The sequence below is a fragment of the Zootoca vivipara genome, chromosome 8 (assembly GCF_963506605.1).
Source record: "Zootoca vivipara chromosome 8, rZooViv1.1, whole genome shotgun sequence".
In the NCBI taxonomy this organism is placed as follows: domain Eukaryota; kingdom Metazoa; phylum Chordata; class Lepidosauria; order Squamata; family Lacertidae; genus Zootoca; species Zootoca vivipara.
This window is the reverse complement of record NC_083283.1, coordinates 46,969,847-46,989,028: the sequence shown is the minus strand read 5'-3', so window position 1 is coordinate 46,989,028 and position 19,182 is coordinate 46,969,847. Positions and strand designations below refer to the sequence as shown.

At 38.3% G+C, this 19,182-nt stretch overlaps 1 protein-coding gene across 12 annotated transcripts in view; it reads left to right on the top strand.

The window, feature by feature from the left end:
* Positions 1-19,182, top strand: part of EPB41L3 (erythrocyte membrane protein band 4.1 like 3) — a 126,132-nt gene that overhangs the window by 83,385 nt on the left and 23,565 nt on the right. For 10 of the 12 annotated variants that reach the window (XM_035126103.2, XM_060277898.1, XM_035126108.2 and 7 more), the window contains exons 5-12: positions 5-47; positions 3,422-3,497; positions 4,804-5,022; positions 5,264-5,351; positions 7,077-7,229; positions 8,403-8,500; positions 9,694-9,869; positions 13,588-13,808. In XM_035126103.2, coding sequence (XP_034981994.2) covers positions 5-47; positions 3,422-3,497; positions 4,804-5,022; positions 5,264-5,351; positions 7,077-7,229; positions 8,403-8,500; positions 9,694-9,869; positions 13,588-13,808 — 1,074 coding nt within the window. The remainder of the gene's footprint in view (positions 1-4; positions 48-3,421; positions 3,498-4,803; positions 5,023-5,263; positions 5,352-7,076; positions 7,230-8,402; positions 8,501-9,693; positions 9,870-13,587; positions 13,809-19,182) is intronic. The other 2 variants (XM_035126106.2, XM_060277897.1) reach the window with 1 other exon arrangement.

Sequence of the window (19,182 nt, the reverse complement as noted above, 5' to 3'; positions counted from 1 at the left end):
TCAGAATTGGTTGGACCCAGCCAAGGAAATAAAAAAGCAGATCCGAAGTAAGTTGTGCTAAATCATTTTAAAGACATTAACTATATGTTTTTAATAGGGATTCCTCCCAGGTAAGTAACATTAGTAATGCTGCCTAAAAGATACCTGTAGAAGAGGTCTATATATCTGTGATTCTACCTTGTATTTTTAAAATTGTTTTCCCACATTGTTACCCAAGTAAGTCTTAATAGAAAGCAAATGGTTTTATACTTCCTTTCTCCTGTGTAAATGTACTTGTGAACTGCTTTAGAAACCTAAAAGTACCCAGAATAAATTAAGCATCAAGGCAACCAAGTCGAATATTTAAGATCCTTTCTACAAACTTGATGTAATGCATAGACATGGAATTTGCTGTAGCAAACAGATGTCAGTGTTCATTCTCAATCACACTTCACAAATAAAATCTTTCCAATGGCCAAGTATATGCAAGCAATTACATTTGGTAGGAAACGTTCTCCATCTGGAATTAAAAACATGGTTTTTGGTTTACAAATGTTAATTTATAGTGTGAGCGAAGTGGTATACTTGTAATGAGAAATATTTAATAAAATGTTGTAAATGCTTTAAAACATCAACATTTCTGTAAAGAATTCTGCTTTGAATAGCCAAATTATGTAAACCTGTTTTGAAAGCCTAGGCACATGGATTTATAAATGACAGTAATGGTTTCAGCTATTTCGGATTTTTAAAAAATCAGTATTGATGCAATCAAGAAAATGTGCAGTGTTTGTTATGGTAGATACTGTTAATACATCAGATGTAGACTTCTTAGCCAAATGTGAACAATGGTAACTGCAGGAGATTATCCAGAACAGCAAAGTCTAGTCCTGCTCTTGTCAGTGGGAAGAGATGCAGTTGTAGCATATAAAAATGCAAAACTTGCTGTTTCAGAAAATTACTTTAGGAACCCAGTATTACCAGACATAAAATATTATTGACTGATAATTTAAGAATGCACATCATACACAAAATTTCATTAGCACATGGGATCTCCTTTGGGCTTCTCTACCCTGAAATGCACCCAGTTATCACTGCAGTTAAAAGTAATAATGTACATTGGCACCTAAGAAAATTTGGCTAAAAGTATGTATAGTTTTTTCTCACCCTGTTTCTTTGTTTTACCCAATGTGGGAAAGAAATATTGACTGTGCCTTTTTTCTGAAATCAATACAGCACAGCAGGCTTACTTTAAGTCTTTCTTGCTTTTCCCAAACAAATGAACGGAATCCAAACATTTTCCAGAGTAGCTCAGGGATTTGTACACCAGGATTGTTAAGATCTCTGATTAATTGCCGTTTAGAAGACCTGTTTTTACTGAATAAACTAAGAGCTTTGTTCAAGCGAAGGACTTATTCAAGCAGAAATATATGTAAGGAAGGACCAAGAAAGAAAGTGAGTCTTTGTATTTTGTAAGGGGCAGAGGTTCATTCATGTAGATAACATTCCAGACCCTAAAGGCCAAACCTGTAGGAAATTTGCACACAATTTAATATATATTGTACTGTCAAGATTAGCACGACCCCTCTACTATCAAGCACACCAAGGCTTCAGTAATGAAACTTGACACACCTTCAACATGCATATTCATCATGACATGCTCAGTTTAAATAGTTAAAAATAGGATGTTGCAAAGTAGAAAAGTACTTAAACTGAAATCAAAAGATATACTTTACACAGCTTCTGTTGGTAAGATATATGGCACCTTAGTGGAAGAAGAACTTGGGCAGAATGTCAGTAAACTGTAAGGGATATTCAGAGGTCTAAATAGGAAAATACTGTATACTGTGTGGAGTCCCCAGTCTACGTGTGCTTCTGCATTTTATGATTTTGATGGTTCAGGCAGTGACTCTGTTTTTTTACAGTGTTTTATAGGCATATAGATATATCTTTTCTGCATAGTGCTTGTATGGTTTAGTCATGGCCTTTGGCTAGTACAATAAAGCTTATTTACTTACCTTAGTGGGCTGTATTTATTATATGTTTCATTTCTAAATATTTCTACCCTGTCTTTCTGTTAAAATATTCAAGTCATCTTATAAATAATAAAAACTGCAAGCAAGCAGGAAGGTAACAATTAGTGTATATGTTTTAAAAACAGACTTACAAGACAAGTTTAAAAGCAGCAGTGGTTGAATCCTTATTTAAAGCAGCATCACGTTTTTAGAAATTGTGTGTATCTTTTCCAAAGAACATTAAAGAAGTTTAGTTGCATCACAACCAAAAAGGCACTTTTCCCTTCTCACCAGGTATCAGATAGTGGAGTGATCTGGAGAAAAGCCTCGGGGTTAGACTCATGGGGAGAAAGATTAATCTTGAGATATTCCAATTACAGGTCACTGAGAGCTGTAAAGGTCAAAACCCATTTTGAATCGAGGGGGGGAAATTGGTACAGTATTGTGGTTAAAGGATGTGTGCAATATCAGTACATTGCAGCCTTCACCAACCTGGTGCTGTCCAGATAGTTTGGACTACAACCCCATCAGCATTTGCTGGTCTGTTAGGTCCAGTCAGAACTCTGGCAGCTTTGCATTATGAACCTGTTGGAAGTTTCCAGGCTGCATTCAAGGGAGTATCCCACATAAGAGTGCATTATGGTAACCTGATTGTCATTAGAACTTGAATGACTGAGGCCAGGCCCAAGAAAGGACACTGGTGATATTTATTTTATTTATTAAATTTCTATACTCCCCTTCATCCGAAGAACACAGGATGGTTTACAATATGAAAACACAAAAATATATACCATAGTAACAAACCAAAACAACCTCTCATTTTATTTTATTTTCTGATATACAAGATCAGGCTGTAAAATGCAAGTGTTTATACCTCTTTGCTTTTGTCGGAGTCTTCTAGTAGCAAGACCAAACCAGCTTATGATTAATAAGCACTGTAATTGGTCGGAGCAGGGGAACTACCGGTAAGCTGGCTAGTTGACTATGGTGATATTATTGCCTCATCTTGAGGCTTTCAGGGCTGATTCTGAGTAATGACCTCTATGTTTTATCTTTACAATTTTGTACATGGTAAAGGACAAAGAAATTCAACTGAGATAGATCTCCCCAAGGTGCTGATGAATGTGTTTATAGAAATAACTATATGCTTCACTCAGTTGTGAGCACAGCCTTGCTAAATGTTTAGGTTCTTATCTTTGTATTTGATTGTGTAAACCGTATCTTAGCCAAGAAAATTGTCCTGGGTGTACAAGTTTTTACAGACGCTTCAGATAAGTTGCTGTTTGCTGAGGGACAATTCTTCTTCTTATTTTTTGTTAAGTTAGGAGCCCTCAATCTTCAATTATGAAAGCAAAGGAAATGGTTCAGACAACTAGATAACCATTACTGGACACGGTATGCAAATAATCTTAAGTTTTGTTTTCTTATAGGTGGTGCTTGGCATTTCTCTTTTAATGTGAAATTCTATCCTCCTGATCCTGCCCAGCTTTCTGAAGATATTACCAGGTATTTAAAACAGCCAGCAATCTTTATAAGTTGATCATGAAAAGTTATTGGTGGTGGCAACCTCTAACTAACAATTATTAAACAATTGTTTGTATAATGTGAGGTGAACACCGGTGGATGAGGATACAGCTCCAATATCTACATTTCCTTCCATAAACCATTATCAATATGGTAGTAAGGAAATGTAGATATTGGAGCTGTATCCTCATCCACCGGCCCGCCACCAAAGGTCAAATTTATAATAAACTTGCCTCATTGCCATCCCTTTACCTTTGTTGCCAGGGTAGGTGTATTAGGGTAAGCTTGCAGTAGCCAACACCTCAGCCTCATGGCATCCATTGCACTGAAACCTGTGAAGTGTAGCAAAGAACATTTGAAAACTACATTTCCCATGCTTCCTGGCCATACTCATGACCCTCCATAGCTGGGAACCAGACTTCCTTGCTAATGACTGACCCATCCTGCCTACAATAAGTTTTGGGGAAGGGTTGGATAATTGTCATAGCAGAAGGCTGGGTTTCCCACAGCATCTCAAATAAAACGTTGCACTTTCCCTGAAAAATCTCAGAAAATTTGAGCTGAGGAGACCTCATCTGTCCCTAATAGTGGCTGTGGCATTCACATAATCATGAACATAAAAAGATGCTGCAGTGAACGGAGGGAATAGTTCTTTGCTACCATTAGCAGGTGAAAGACATATCTCTGAAACTGCCGCTTATAGTTAGCATTAACTGAAAAGTAAGCAGAAGAGGAAACATGGATTGCAATTAAAATAATACGGTAGTGACTTACTGAGAAGAACCAATTCCCACCAATTCCTGATTGTTATGACTGATATTTTAATGTTTTGTTGTGACTTGAAATTTCAACTTTGTTTTATTGAGCTAGTTCTGTTGTGGTATTTTGATGTTTTTGTTTGTTTGTAAACAGCCATGGCACTTCTGCTCAATGTATAAATTCTTCTAATTAATAGGAGAGAGAACTCTGTTGTGCCTAAAATACAAACTGGAGTTCTGACTGCATCTACTGTTTCTTCATATGCGCACACCACTTCTTGGGATTGTGTTTTCAAGTGCTCCATTATGTATCAACCTAACTGGCCATCCCCCAACTGCCCTGTGATGGAGATATTTCTTTCACGTTCCTGTTTGTCCTTTCTTCTGTTTTCTACCACTTTGGTTAAAGCAGAGATTCTGCACTTGTCTAGGCTTAATGAAACCTATAAACTGCTTGTGAATTGCTAGAACTTGGAGGGGTATGGAGGTGTTAATGAGGTGTGTTTTTTTACAAAAAAAATTTGTTGCAGGTACTACCTCTGTTTACAGCTGAGAGATGACATAGTTTCTGGACGACTGCCATGTTCTTTTGTTACACTTGCACTATTGGGCTCCTATACAGTTCAGTCAGAGCTTGGAGATTATGATCCTGATGAATACGGAAGTGATTACATCAGTGAATTTCGCTTTGCACCAAACCATACTAAAGAACTGGAAGACAAAGTAATAGAGCTTCATAAAAGCCACAGGTAATATAAGCAGGGGGGGGGGATGTATACAATTATAGTCGTTTGGAATTCTATCCTCCTTCAAGAAAAATGTACTGAATTTCAAAGCATTACATTGAGGGGGAAATGATTGGATGGAGTGAATAATAGTGTAAAACAATTGCATGAAATCATTTAAATCATCATAAAGGACAGATTTATTTTCCGGGAAACAAGTTCATTTTTATGTGTGTTTATTTCTACTCATGTTTATTATCTTTAGGGGAATGACACCTGCGGAAGCTGAGATGCATTTTTTGGAGAATGCAAAAAAATTATCCATGTACGGAGTAGATCTGCACCATGCCAAGGTACAGTCTAAGTAGCAGGATGGTTCAGATTAGGAGCTTAGAATTGTTGCCATTCATGCATTAAGTAGTATGTGCAAAACGTCTGATGATGATGATGATGATGATGATAATAATAATAATAATAATATTTTATTTATACCCCGCCCTCCCCAGTGAAAACCGGGCTCAGGGCAGCTGACACCAATAAAATTACAATAAGACGTAAAAGAAAGAAAAACAATTAATTAAAATACGGGTTAAAATACAGTTTAAATTTAAAATGTTTAAATGCAGCCTCATTTTCCCAAATCAAAAACCACAAGGGAGGAAAACATAGGGGTGAGACTGAGTCCAGCCCAAAGGCCACGCAGAACAGCTCTATCTTGCAGGCCCTGCGGAAAGATGTCAAATCCCGCAGAGCCCTGGTCTTCTGTGAGAGAGCGTTCCACCAAGTCAGGGCCAGTACTCAAAAGGCCCGGGCCCTGGTTGAGACCAATCTAACCACCTTATGGCTTGGCATCTCCAAAATTTTGTTATTTGTGGAACTTAAAGTCCTCTGCGGGGCATACCAGGAGAGGCGGTCCCATAGGTACGAGGGTCCTAAGCCGCATAGGGCTTTAAAGGTCACAACCAGCACCTTAAATCTGATCCTGTACTCCACCGGGAGCCAGTGCAGCTGGTAAAGCACTGGATGAATGTGGTTCCGCAGCAGGAGCCTCGCCGTGGCATTCTGCACCCGGTGGTTTCTGGGTCAGCTTCAAGGGCAGCCTCGCGTAAAGCGAGTTACAATAATAAAGCCTGGAGGTGACCGTCGCATGGATCACTGTGGCCAGATCAGGGCGAGAAAGGTAAGGGACCAACTGCTTGATACGGCGGAGATGGAAAAATGCCACCTTAGCTGTGACTATAACCTGTGCCTCCTTGGAAAGGGAGGCGTCGAAGGTTACACCCAAACTCTTGACAGAAGGCGCTGGCACTAATTGAGCCCCTGCAAGAGATGGGAATTGCCCCCCCCCCAACCCCATGTCGTCCCTACCCAGCCAGAAGACCTCTGTCTTCGAAGATTTTAACTTCAACCGGCTCCCACGTAGCCATCCAGCCACAGCTTCCAAGCACCTGGTCAGTGTGTCCGGGGCCGAGGCAGGACACCATTGTGTGTGAATCGGCCCTTTGTCTTACATACCTGTGGAAACTTCCGTAATCAGTGCTATGGAATAGAGTTAACCGAACCAAAATGTAGTTATACTATATATGGTGAAACAGTGTCTGCAAAAAGTGGTTTGGCTTGACATGTGGCTTCAGTCTTCCTCAATTCAAGGTCACATGTATACATCTTAGTCATTATAAATTTAATGGATCATGTTTTTGGCAAAATGTTGCTGACCAGAAGAAAATTATGAAGTGCATGTTATTCTGAATTTTTTCTGCATAAAATCTTCTCAAAAGCTTTGATAAATGCATATAATATATGGACAGGTTTTGAAAGGACTGTAGGGCATTTTAGAAGGAAATCTGCATAGATATTTGAGTGAAAGTGAGTCTTTTAGTTTGTGTTCTGTTAATTACATTAACTGTTTTTGCCAGAAATGGGATAACTCTGTGGTTCAGTGGATGGCATCCCTCATAAAGGAAGGCTGTCCACCCCCACCCCCCATCTGATGTTCAAAAAACTTGTGAAAATGGAAATGAACCATTGATGCTCTAAAGATTAAAAAATAACATATTTTGAAACATCTTTTTTTTTAGGATTCTGAAGGAGTTGAAATCATGTTAGGGGTTTGCGCAAGTGGTCTCTTGATATATCGGGACAGACTCAGAATAAACAGATTTGCTTGGCCTAAGGTTCTCAAAATTTCATACAAGAGGAATAACTTCTATATCAAAATCCGACCAGGGGAAGTAAGTGGACTTCAGCAAAACGAATGTATTTCAGTGTTCCTTTTGCAAACTGGACTGCTCCAGTTGCCTAATTTCATATAATCATTAACTGAGTTCATGCAAGTGTATGTAACCAAGTCCATGACAGCCATGGCATTATGCTGTATTTCCCCTGTTGCCAGAACCATCACCCCCTCTTGCCTTTCTGAGGGCCAAACTACATATGACACCATTCACACAATTAGGAATTGTAGCATACACTTGTGTCCTTTCTTATGTATGCACTCTGCTTCATTCTTCCTCACCCTCTTTTTACTAGGCAAATGTTTACTTACCAAGATAATCATTTTCACATTATTTTAGGACCCCCCCCCCCGGCAATGTTTTAATTCTTGTATAATTTATTAATCAGAACATTTCTAAGGTTGGGTTAGTATTGGGCATATTGAGTTGTTGAAGCTGTTATTAAACTTCATATCTGAGTAGGAAGTTACCGTTACTTTGTTCTCCTACTTTTAAACCCCAGAGCACCACATTGTCAGAAATAACAGCTGATTTCTGTGTGGCAGCAAGATAAGAATCTTATGTCACAGTTGATTAATGTAGCAATAATAGTGTCTTGATGTGTTAAGTTTTCTTCTCTGCAGCACTTGACGTATCTCATGGTTGGTCCATGAGTCCAGTAAAACCTATTAAGGTACACTTTCATATATTTTGACACACATTAATCAAATATCCCTTTCTTAAATAGTTGTGGATTTTGTATGCTAGTTCTTCTAAGTCTGTGGTGGTCAACTTTTAGCTTCCCGGGTATTGTTGGACTTCAGCTCCCATCAGCCTGGGCACTGGTAGTCCAGCAACATCTGAAATGTATAGAAGAACTCTGACACAGTGTTTATTAGCAAACCAGAACTGATCCTGTTTTTATGCCTTTATATTTATTTACACTATATATTCCCCTGGGAATGTCTGTATAGTCAACTCAGGCTGCAAGGGACCAAATAAAGGTTTCATGAGCAGCCATGAATCTAGAATACACTGCATATTATTTGCTTACATTGGCAACCCAACAGTGTTGACCCACTGTATGTATGTAATATATGCAGATGTATACAAATTTGTTGAGTTGGTAATCTGCTTCATTGTATGTTTGTTACATCTTAACTCGAAATTAAATGTTCTTTTCTCTCCTAGTTTGAGCAATTTGAAAGCACAATTGGGTTTAAATTACCAAATCATCGTGCTGCGAAGCGTTTATGGAAAGTATGTGTTGAACATCATACATTTTTCAGGTATACAATCTCTTTTATGTTTTAAAACATGACACATAGAAATAAAGAATAAAAACTAAAATGTATTTAAGAAGGAGACAACTAAATAGTTCTGCCAGCATAATGGCTTCTATTAGTGCAGCAGAGCTTTCTTGGCTCCCCCCCCCCCCGCCCCTGAACAGCAGAGGAGAGGGGTGGTTGTTCTGTTCAAGTAGAAACATAATGTCCATTTACATCAAATAGGTCTCCTTTGAGTAGGGCTAGCATTGGGTACAACCCATTAAAATGTAGCATTCTTCTTGATCATTGGTGTAAAGAAACATTCAAAATATATGCTTGACTATAAGAGGAAGCACTTCATGGTCCCTGGTGGTAATTGAGGCCTCTGCAAGAGCCCTACTCCTTGGATGAGCCTCACACCCAGAGTCATGGTTGGGCAGGACTACATCTATGTAGATAATTTCACCAATGACGTTGGAGAACAGTTACTATATAATGAGTTGATATTATCTAGAGATTCTTTTTTTGGGTGGGGTCAGATTAGGGATAACAACTCTAGAATGAAGAGTGAATTCTGGGGCAAACTTCATGTGGAAACTTTTAATACTACTATAGTGGTGGGTTTGAGAGAAGTCTACCTGTATGCTGATTCACCTAGATATAATATCTTATATATAATAGCCAATACCTAATCAAACAGTGTCAGTGCCACATAAAATGATTGGGGTGTGTGATGTGTGTTTTTTTTATAGATATGTAGATATATTTGTGAAGAAGCAGTTGTTGATACATGTTTTTGAAAAGAATAACAGACATTATTATTCTTCTTCTTTGACAAAGACTTCAAAATATTCAGCTGTTTCTAATTATAATTTTTGGGTTGTATCCAACACTCCCCTCTGGAGTAGATTTTGAGGGTGTCTGGCGTGTTGCAGAGGACAGAAAGGGAGGGACGGGAAGGTTATACAATATTTAATTCTAGCATAAAACTAAGGTTGTAGATCTATGTCCACATAGCCTGGGTGTTAGTACCAGTGGATATAACAGGATTTACATCTGAGGAGGCATGCATAGGAGCACTGTGTCATAACCGTATCTATTCAAATAAAGGATTATGGAATAAAGACATGGATGCCCAGAATTTATTTCTCCACTTCATTTTTCCCATTTAAAACCTGCAATTCGTCATAAGCATTCCGTGTGATATGTTCTAGGCTCTTGCTCCCAGAGGCTCCTCCCAAAAAATTTCTTACGCTGGGTTCCAAGTTTCGCTACAGTGGAAGGACACAAGCCCAGACAAGGAGAGCAAGTGCACTGATAGACCGACCAGCACCTTACTTTGAGCGTTCATCAAGCAAACGCTATACTATGTCTCGCAGCTTAGATGGGGGTAAGATGCTCTTGATGGTCTTTATTTGGAGTTTTATCTTAATTTTTTTATATCGTTAGAGAACAGATTTAAGCTTCTTGTAATCTCATGTCCCTTGAGCTTCTGTCGGATGATGCTTGTAAGTATATGCATGACACTTCATTCATTATAAAATGCCCATTAAATAAATATTAGCCTTCTGCTTTTCCTGGGCTTATTCGTATGGCAGTACACAAAAGCTGTGGAAAGAAGAACAATGAAACGTCAACCTTGGCCCACCTATTCCTTCAACCACCAGTCTTTCTTCAGTTACCGAAATGCTTTCTGTTTCCCTCTGCTTTTTAGGGTGTTCCAAGCAAATATATACTCAATAGTTGGCCTAAATCCCAAAGAGACTAGAATAAATACATAAAACAATTGCCACCAGCACTCTTGTTCTTAGGTTTCAGATTGGTGTCACACCAATTGTCTGCCTGCCACTATGGAATTTAAGTCATTTCCATATAGCTTATCTGTCTCCACACATATGGTCAGGACCCATAAACAGGGCAGGTGGGTTGAGTCCAGCGAGGATCAGAGCTGAGCTGGCTGTGTGCAGCCAGTATTTATTAATATTCGATGGATTTGACTGGGAACTAGGGTTGTCAGGTCCGCAGCCCTACCCCTCAGCTCGTTCCTGACTGGCTCACTTGAACAAGGCCTCCGGGCATGCCGCATGGCTGCAGAGGGAGGCACTGGCATCCCTCAATGGCTACCTGTAGCCTAAGAAGGCCTCGGATCCAGGCTCCTGCCAGGCCAGGCCACAAACCCCACCTCCGTGGAGTCCCAGGTAAGTGGCATTCTAATTTTCAGGTGTTGCCTAGATTCTGGCCTCGCCTGCATGCATACAGTGTAAATAAGTTAATATATGTTGTGAAACACAAATCAAGGCTCCTGAGCTAGCTCTTTCCTTCCTCTTTACTGCTACTTTTGTTGCTCACGCTTACCAACAATTTGCAACCCTTTAAAACTAACAAAACATGATGCTCAAAATGTGAACTCACCTAACCAGTTTTCAGTTTAATACTATTTATTTCCAGAGAGAAAATTGGCATGTAACTGTCTTCTAGGAAGCTGCTTTTCAAATGTCTATACATAAAAAAAAAGAATATAAAGCAGATACCAAGAAACAGCTGGGGTCAATGGAAAAAATTGTGATCCATATAAATTAGTGATAATCCCTGGTGTTCCCTGATGAAACTGATAACAGGAGTGCTTATCGCTCATTAATTTTGATCCTTTTGAGTACTAATATGCTTCCTGCTGGTTACCAAGCAACTCATGACCTTGCTGCTATGCATGCATCTCAGAGTACAAATTGTTCTCAGTGTTATTTTTCTTTTGCTTAGTTTTTATTAAGTAAATACCTCTTTAGCAAAAATCAGATCAGAATAACACTAATCATTGTCTTGTATCCATGCATAGGTTACATCATAGTTAATTGGAAAGTGTGTTTTTTCTGGGCAGAACATGAGCCACTTTTTTTAAAAAAAAAATAGGGAGTGTAAAATGTGATTTGAGTTTACTGAGAGAGGAAAGGTGCTCCAATAATTTTTGATGTGCATACAAATTGAACGTACACGTATCTCTAAATCACAGATAATATAGACGAATTCTGAAAGTTTAGATTAGGTTTTTTCCAAAGAGTTTGTTGAGGAAGAACAAAATTATGACTACATTAATTTGAAAAATCACTCTGAGTGAAGCATATAAAAAGGTAGAACATGGCATTATTAAAAATGGGTAATTAGATATTAACCATGGAGTAGGTTTACCTTGCACTGGTTACTAATTTGGGTAACTACATACTTGTGCAAAGTATACACCTGGCTATTTGGCTATTTCATTTGTATCTTGCTGATCCTCCAAAGAGCTCAACAATCTTGTGAAGTAGTTCAGCTAAGAAATAGTGACTAGCTCAAGAAAGCCCAGTGAGATTCATAGTACAGAGGAGATGTGATCCTGGGTTTTCTGGATTCAAGCCTATACTTAGTGTAACCTCTAGTCTTCCAATTTTTACATTCTATTCAGGCCAGATACATCTTAGAAAAGTTACACATATAATTGTTACTATTATTCCTTTCAAAGTTGTTGCTCAGCTTTCAGTTGGCATCCATGTGCATCACTGAAATTAAACGGAAGCCTTTAGCACAGTACAGCCAGAGACAATAATTTTATTTAAAATAAAATAAAATAATTTTATTAATTTAAAAGATTTTTAGGCCAGCCATCAGGGCACTGTGTAAGGAATCTAACGATTTAAAAACACCAAAATAAAATCACAATAAAATAAACATAAAGCATTGCTTCTGGTACAGATCCAAAGGAGGCTCACTGATTTACTGGAAAGAAAAATTAGGAGATTTTGAAAGTTCAATATATAAGGGGGAAATGGGGGGAAAGCTCACAGAATCAGTTATTGTAAGTCTGTTTCCCCCCGGACTCACCATGGAGGGCTAAATGAGACTGTAATGTTGTTAGTGCTTGCAGTTTGTTTGTTCCTTAATGGCAAGTCATGTGAATGTGGAGGTCAAACCAGTTTGGGGCCTTAGAATGGGAAGGAGGAGGTGAGTTAATGCTTCGACAGATGTTTCTCTGATTGGTGTCAGTGGAACAACGCCTGCTACTTGCAGAGGAGTGAAAATTGCCATTGGTGCCCAGTTCTAATCAGGACTGTAGCAGAGGGAATGTGATAAAGCCTCATGTTATGATTCTGATCTGACTTACTTGCCTCCTATAAAGCTGTTTATTGGTTTTCAAAACAACAACAACAACCATGCAAGGGCTAACAACTTGAGTTAACATCACACATCTAGTTTGTACCCCCCCCCCCCAAAAAAAAACCTGGCAGTCTTGCAGAGTACCATGGCATCATTTAAGTCTACAAAAATTGAATGGAAATTATTATAGCTTCTCACCGCCAGAATTTTACTGTAGGAAAAGGTTTCTACAGTTATGATTTACAGTGCAATTCTGAAACAGCTAGATAGATCGATTTGCCATAGAGTGGTGACATTTGAAATGTTTAGAGGAAAAGGTCTGTAATATACACAGAAGTATAATTTTGAGTCATAATAGCATAACATACAAATTTTGGACCATTAGGTGTTTTTTTGATCATAATACTTCAATTCAATCATACCAGTCCTATAAATTGTTTTTTTACATACTCAGCTTTATAAAAAAATCTTTTTCTTTTCCAAAAATTATGGAATCTTCTTTGGATGTACGGTTTTATTTTTTTAGGTTTATACTGTCCTCCTTTTTGGCTCCATTTTGTTTGCATTGCATCTGGTTACATTATAATGAAAATATTAAACAGAATCCTTTCCTGCTGTGCACATTGCATATTATTATTTACACCGTTCTCTTAAGCGAGGGACGCTGCAACATGCTCAAATCATGTTAGTTTTTTGATGCTGAGCATTCTAGCAACTAATATTATAAATGTATTCAGAATATGTGTTATGGACCATCTGCATGTGTATGAATACATATAAAGCCTTAATATGTGTGTATGCATATGCACACTTGATATTTAATCCCTTTGCAAATTTACTCAGTAATTATACATGTTTCTGCATGTTTCTGAAACATGACGTTTTCCTTGGCAAATTGCTTTAATCCACATTTATTTTTATTTGGCTTTGCAGCGCAATTTATGTTAGACTTTACCTCTTCAAATTATATTTGCTTTTAGCATCAGTCAATGAAAACCATGAAATGTACATGAAGGATTCTATGTCTGCTGCAGAGGTTGGTACTGGCCAGTATGCCACGACAAAGGGCATCTCTCAAACGAACTTGATAACCACTGTGACTCCAGAGAAAAAGGCGGAAGAGGAGAAGGATGAGGACCAGAATAAAAAGAAGAAATCAGAAGAAGTCACTCCAGTCTCAACAATACGGCATGATACAAAGGTATAGTTTTCTGGTTTATATTTAGCTCCACTAGCTAAGCAAAATTAGAAGTGGTAGAAAGAAACATGTCATGATATATATTCATATTCAACAGTAAATATATTTATGATCCTGTGGAGTATTTTTCTACAAATTTGAATATGATGACTTGCAACACATCTTATTTTATAGAGAAATGGTTTATTTCTAAGCAATATGATGAACTCTGCAAAAATGCAAACATTATGGACTGAGATGGCTTTCACATTATTCTTGTTTTTAGAACAAGACTTTTATGTTTATAATTTTTTAAGATCTCACTTTTATCTTGTTTTTTTTAATTACTCCTGAGAAGTTTATCCAAATGGCTCTTGTGTGAATTCTTATTTTTCTGATCTAAAATATTGCTACCTTCCTTTTCATGTTGTTGAAACACTTTTAAGTGTAGGTTTTGGCATTTCATTCCATCAGCCAGCCACAGTACTTGGGGAAATAGGTTTTAACTAATTCTGGATCCATAGCAAAGCAAGCAGTTTTCTGAGCCAGTAGGTCTCCTTCAGTGTCTGTTGCACACAACTTAGTAGGTTCAATCAACAATGTAAATGAGGAGCTTCAGCCTAATGCTGCAGCTACATATGCACTAAACAGCAACAAACAGACAACACAGTGATGTTGGTGAAACAATGAAAAGGTAAACCACCGTGAGGTGCAAATATTAAATGTATAAACAACCTTCACATATACAAGGAGATTCAAAAATGTATACAAATCTCATGCTCGAAGTCTTGAAAGTCCAGTATAAAGTGCAATAATCAAGTCCGATAATAAAGTGCTATGATGATCATGCGTTCTTATCTCTTCCCATACGTACTTATCTCATCTGACGGGCGGCCAGCTTCTTCCCCGTTTCACAGGAATGGTTTCCTCAGGGGGCCGGCTCTTTCTTAAGTAATAAGAAATTCATATGATGCACCATAAATAGTTATACATTTCTTTAAAACATCATACAAAAATGTTTAAAATTACTCACCAAAGGTTCATGTGTAAAGGCTTAACAAGACTACCGAAGCTCACAATTCTTATGATGAACTGCAACAGTTACTTACAAGGTTAAATCAGTAAATCATTTCAAATCAACAAATCCATATCAACATATGGATATATCTTTAAGAGTTTCTGGTGTTGTACTTCTTGTAAGGATTTGTTGATTTGAAATGATTTACTGATTGAACCTTGTAAGTGCACTAAACAGCATTCTATTCCATTTGAGCTGCTTCTTTAGTTTCAGTCCTGTTTTTCAAATTTGAGGCATCTAGGTCTTTGCCAGTATGTTCCATAATGGACAGCTTGCTTTTATAATACAATGTAGGTTTTTTACTCCTAGTTTTGCATGCCCGCTGTTCATTTCTTTCACAGCCACTCTGCTTTAGCAGCTTTGCACTCCACACAGCCACTCCTGTATGACAGCCTGAGGTTGGCTGCTGACACCAGTGCAGTGTCACCCCAAATTGTGATGTTGCTGGCACCTTTTCTAATTTCTTTGCTGGCTGGGAAGCTCACAGGCTATGGCTGTAAAGCTTTTACATAAATGTACAAATTCTTAATTCTGTCTTTATAGCTGCTCGGTTGGTTAAAATGTTTGAATTTGCAGCTCCAGGCAACTGAAATAAGTTTGTAAGAATAAACTGAAGCGACAGCATTCACCCTGTACTTTTAATTCAATTGTAGGGCAAAAAGAACAAAAATTGTTGTTGCAAACTACACTGAAAGCAGTGTGTTTATTATACAGTCGTACCTTGGTTGTCAAATGCCTTGCAACTCAAACGTTTTGGCTCCCAAACGCTGCAAACATGGAAGTGAGTGTTCCGGTTTGCGAACGTTCATTGGAACCCAAATGTCCAGCAGGGCTTCCGCGGCTTCCAATTGAGTGCAGGAAGCTCCTGCAGCCAATTGGAAGCCACGCCTTGGTTTCTGAACATTTTGGAAAGTTGAACGGATTTCCGGAACAGATTCTGTTCAAGAACCAGTGTAACATCAATCAGCAGTACAAACTGTGGGTTGTTTTGTGTTGATTTTTAAATACTGCAAGGTTTTTTACATATAGGGAAATCTAAATGGTGATGCTTAATGAATTCTAAAATGGCTTTTACTCTTACTAATAAGAAAGTATTACAGCTTATTAAGAGGAACATATATTTAGATTAAGGGAATTAAATCATACAAGCAAATTAGATGAACAGAGATAAATATAGTAAGATAGGAAAATAAGAAAAAGTTGTCTTCTTCTAAATTCAAGATTTTATGTCTTGGGTTCCAGTGCACAGATCTTTCTGTGCAGTAGTGGACTGGGTGCAAATAACTTTACATATGAACCTACCAAACTTAGTAACTGTCAGCTCTGACAGTGCCAATTACCTGTTAAGAGCAGAATAAAAATAAACTAGATTATGCCTCTCAAACAGGTGGTCAGAATTCTGCCACCAGTTAACAATGCAGCCAATGGCTGGACTCGATTCACCAAAAACTTGCCCTGTGTGTGGATGCTACGATCACTGAAGTCAATAGCAGTTCTGTTGATTTTTATTTTAAAGTGCAACTTGATCCATCCATCCATTTCTCTCTCTCTCTCTCTCTCTCTCTCTCTCTCTCTCTCTCTCTCTCTCTCACACACACACACACACACACACACACACACACACTGCATGGTTGCATCTGTTGGGTTTTCTTTTCTTTAAAAAAATCACAACTATCATTGAATCTCCCAGCTGAATACTGTAGAAACCATCTTTGCCCCTGTGGTTCTTAACAGATTACAGTCACTCACCGACAGGGTCTATCCAGAGTCACAATGTTGCTTTAGAGCTCAGAGGTCAACAGTCGACATGATTTTCTCATTGCACATCTGCAGGAGAAATGCCAAGAGCAGAAATCCTCCTTGTACATCTCCTTCATAGACCTGACAAAAGCCTTTGATCTTGGTCAGTTAAAAAGGACTCTTCACACTGCTCAACAAGATAGAATGCCCACCAAAGCTCCAGAAGATGATTGTAGCCTTCCACAAGAACATGACGGCACTGTCCAGTATGATGGTTCATCCTCAAATGCCTTCCCTATAAAGAGCAGTGTTCTTGCCCCAACTCTCTTTGGCATATGCTTCTCCCTGGTGCTCTCATATCCCTTCAGCTTGACTGAATCTCTGCCCAGCTGCAACAAAACATGTATCTCCCATTTTGGTCTCAACAGCCGCAGCAGATGCTGTAACTCTCCAACGGTTTCACTTTACCCCTGAAGACACACTCTTCCATTGTCTCTCAAGACAGATGGTTGCCAACAATCACTCGTCTACATCACCTTATGTCTCCCTCTCCATTTAATATCACACTAATGCATTAACTTCCAAATCTGCTAATGTTATACATTTACTCATGCTAACTCATATTCTTCATTATCCTTTATTTGATTACCATTTTTGTTTAATATTTAAAAGCTTGATGTCAGTGTAGTAAATTACCACAGGGCACAACTTAACAGGGAAAGGTGGGGAGGTTTTTACACAAGCTTCATTGTTAAACCAAAGCAGAGGCAGGTAAAATTATGAAAGCTGCAGGAATAGCTATCATACGGTACTATGTTTTAGAGCTCATCCACTAACAGGCTGAACCTATCCAGTTTGTATCTATGATTCTCTGGAATCAATAAGAATAGATTGGAATTTTTTGTCAGCTGGTATAGTTGTAACTACAAATGGAAAGTGTCCAAATAAATAAGATATCACCCTTGGGGTACTTCTACCTGTAGATAATTTGTGTAAGCCAAAGCCTCTGGACTTAAAAGTTACTAAACTGTTAGAAAGCATTAAAAACTCACAAGAACATAATCCTTTGATAAGATTACAGTCAAGATGTTACTACCATAATCTCCGATAGTCACTTTCAGAGTCATGTCTCCGGTGGTATCAGTGGCTGAGCAAGTTCATAGGGGAGAAGTCTTTCAGGCTCCCTTTTCCTAGACCTAAAACTACCATTTTGAATTTTGGTTGGAAAGTCTGGTAGGCAGCAAAGATATGTAAACAGATTTTTAAAATGGACCATACTCATTTCTAGATGGTCCAGATAATGATTTCTCCACTTTAGTCTGAAGTAATTGAAATTTCCCAATAGTTTAGAAAGGCAATTCCATGTACAGGACATTACCTGTATATTATCAGGGAATGGGTAGTTGGGGACAGATTTTATTTTCCCAAGAACACTTATTATCTATACACAAGCTACATGTCACCTGATTTCCATTGTAGCACCTTCTTTGTAATATACAGTGACATTTTGTACTTCTCATATGGAAATTCTTTATAGGAAGTGGGATGGGCAACAAAACATTGCAGTGTGGTGTGCTTCTGCTTAGTGTGCCAGCCAGCTATGCTCTCATCCATTTCCCCAACAGGCACTCAGTGTTTTATAGTCACTGAGCATGTTTGGGTTTAGGGGATTTCACCCCTTAAAATCCACACCCCTCAAGATGTTTTGGACTTCTACAGACTTTCATAGTTCTCCCAAGAAGGCTGATACCACCCTCTTTTTCTCATACATAAACCATACATAAACTTTATCCCACTTAGCTTCTCTAAACACTCCCAGGCGATGAAAATTTTCTTTAAGAGATCCTTACTGCCTCCAAACAACAATTCCAAGCATTCCTTGGAGAGAATGTTTGGAAGGATCAGCTTCAATCTCATGCCAATGCCTTGTTCTAGTTTCCGATTCCTTCTAACTGTAGCTTAAAGTAATGACTAAGTTGGACAAAATATGGTAGTGGTAACCCTCCAAACCATGGGATTGAAGTGGGTTTGTAAACCATGGCCTGGAAATTGGCACTAGCTATGATGTGCAAATAGGTATGTTATAGTAAAATAGGATTAGAGCAGACTGGAAATGGAAGAGGGTCTTGGTGCATGTACCAAGGTGATGAAGGACTATGAAGGTTTGTAGCAGATATGGAGAACCTTTGGCCCTCCAGATGTTCTGCTAACACAGCTCCTATCAACCCTGGCTATTGCCCATGCTTGCTGGGGTTGATGAGAGTTTCAGTTCAGAAAATCAAGAGGGCCAAAGGTTCCTTATACATGGTCTATAGCACAGTTCCATTTTTTTCAAATCATGGTTTAGGTGACTATCTCAATTGAGCTTTCATGTTTAAGAATATCTAGTTTATTAACTGAATGTAGTAGCTGGGTTTCTACCGAATCTGTACATTTGAATATTTTAAAATATAAGATGTCTAATATTGTTAACAGACACTTTGACCTTCAAATTTGTGTTATTGGGCTGCTCTCATTCATTTGAATAGCTATGGCATGTGGCAAGGGAATTTAATCCAATGAATAAATTTGGTTTTTTAA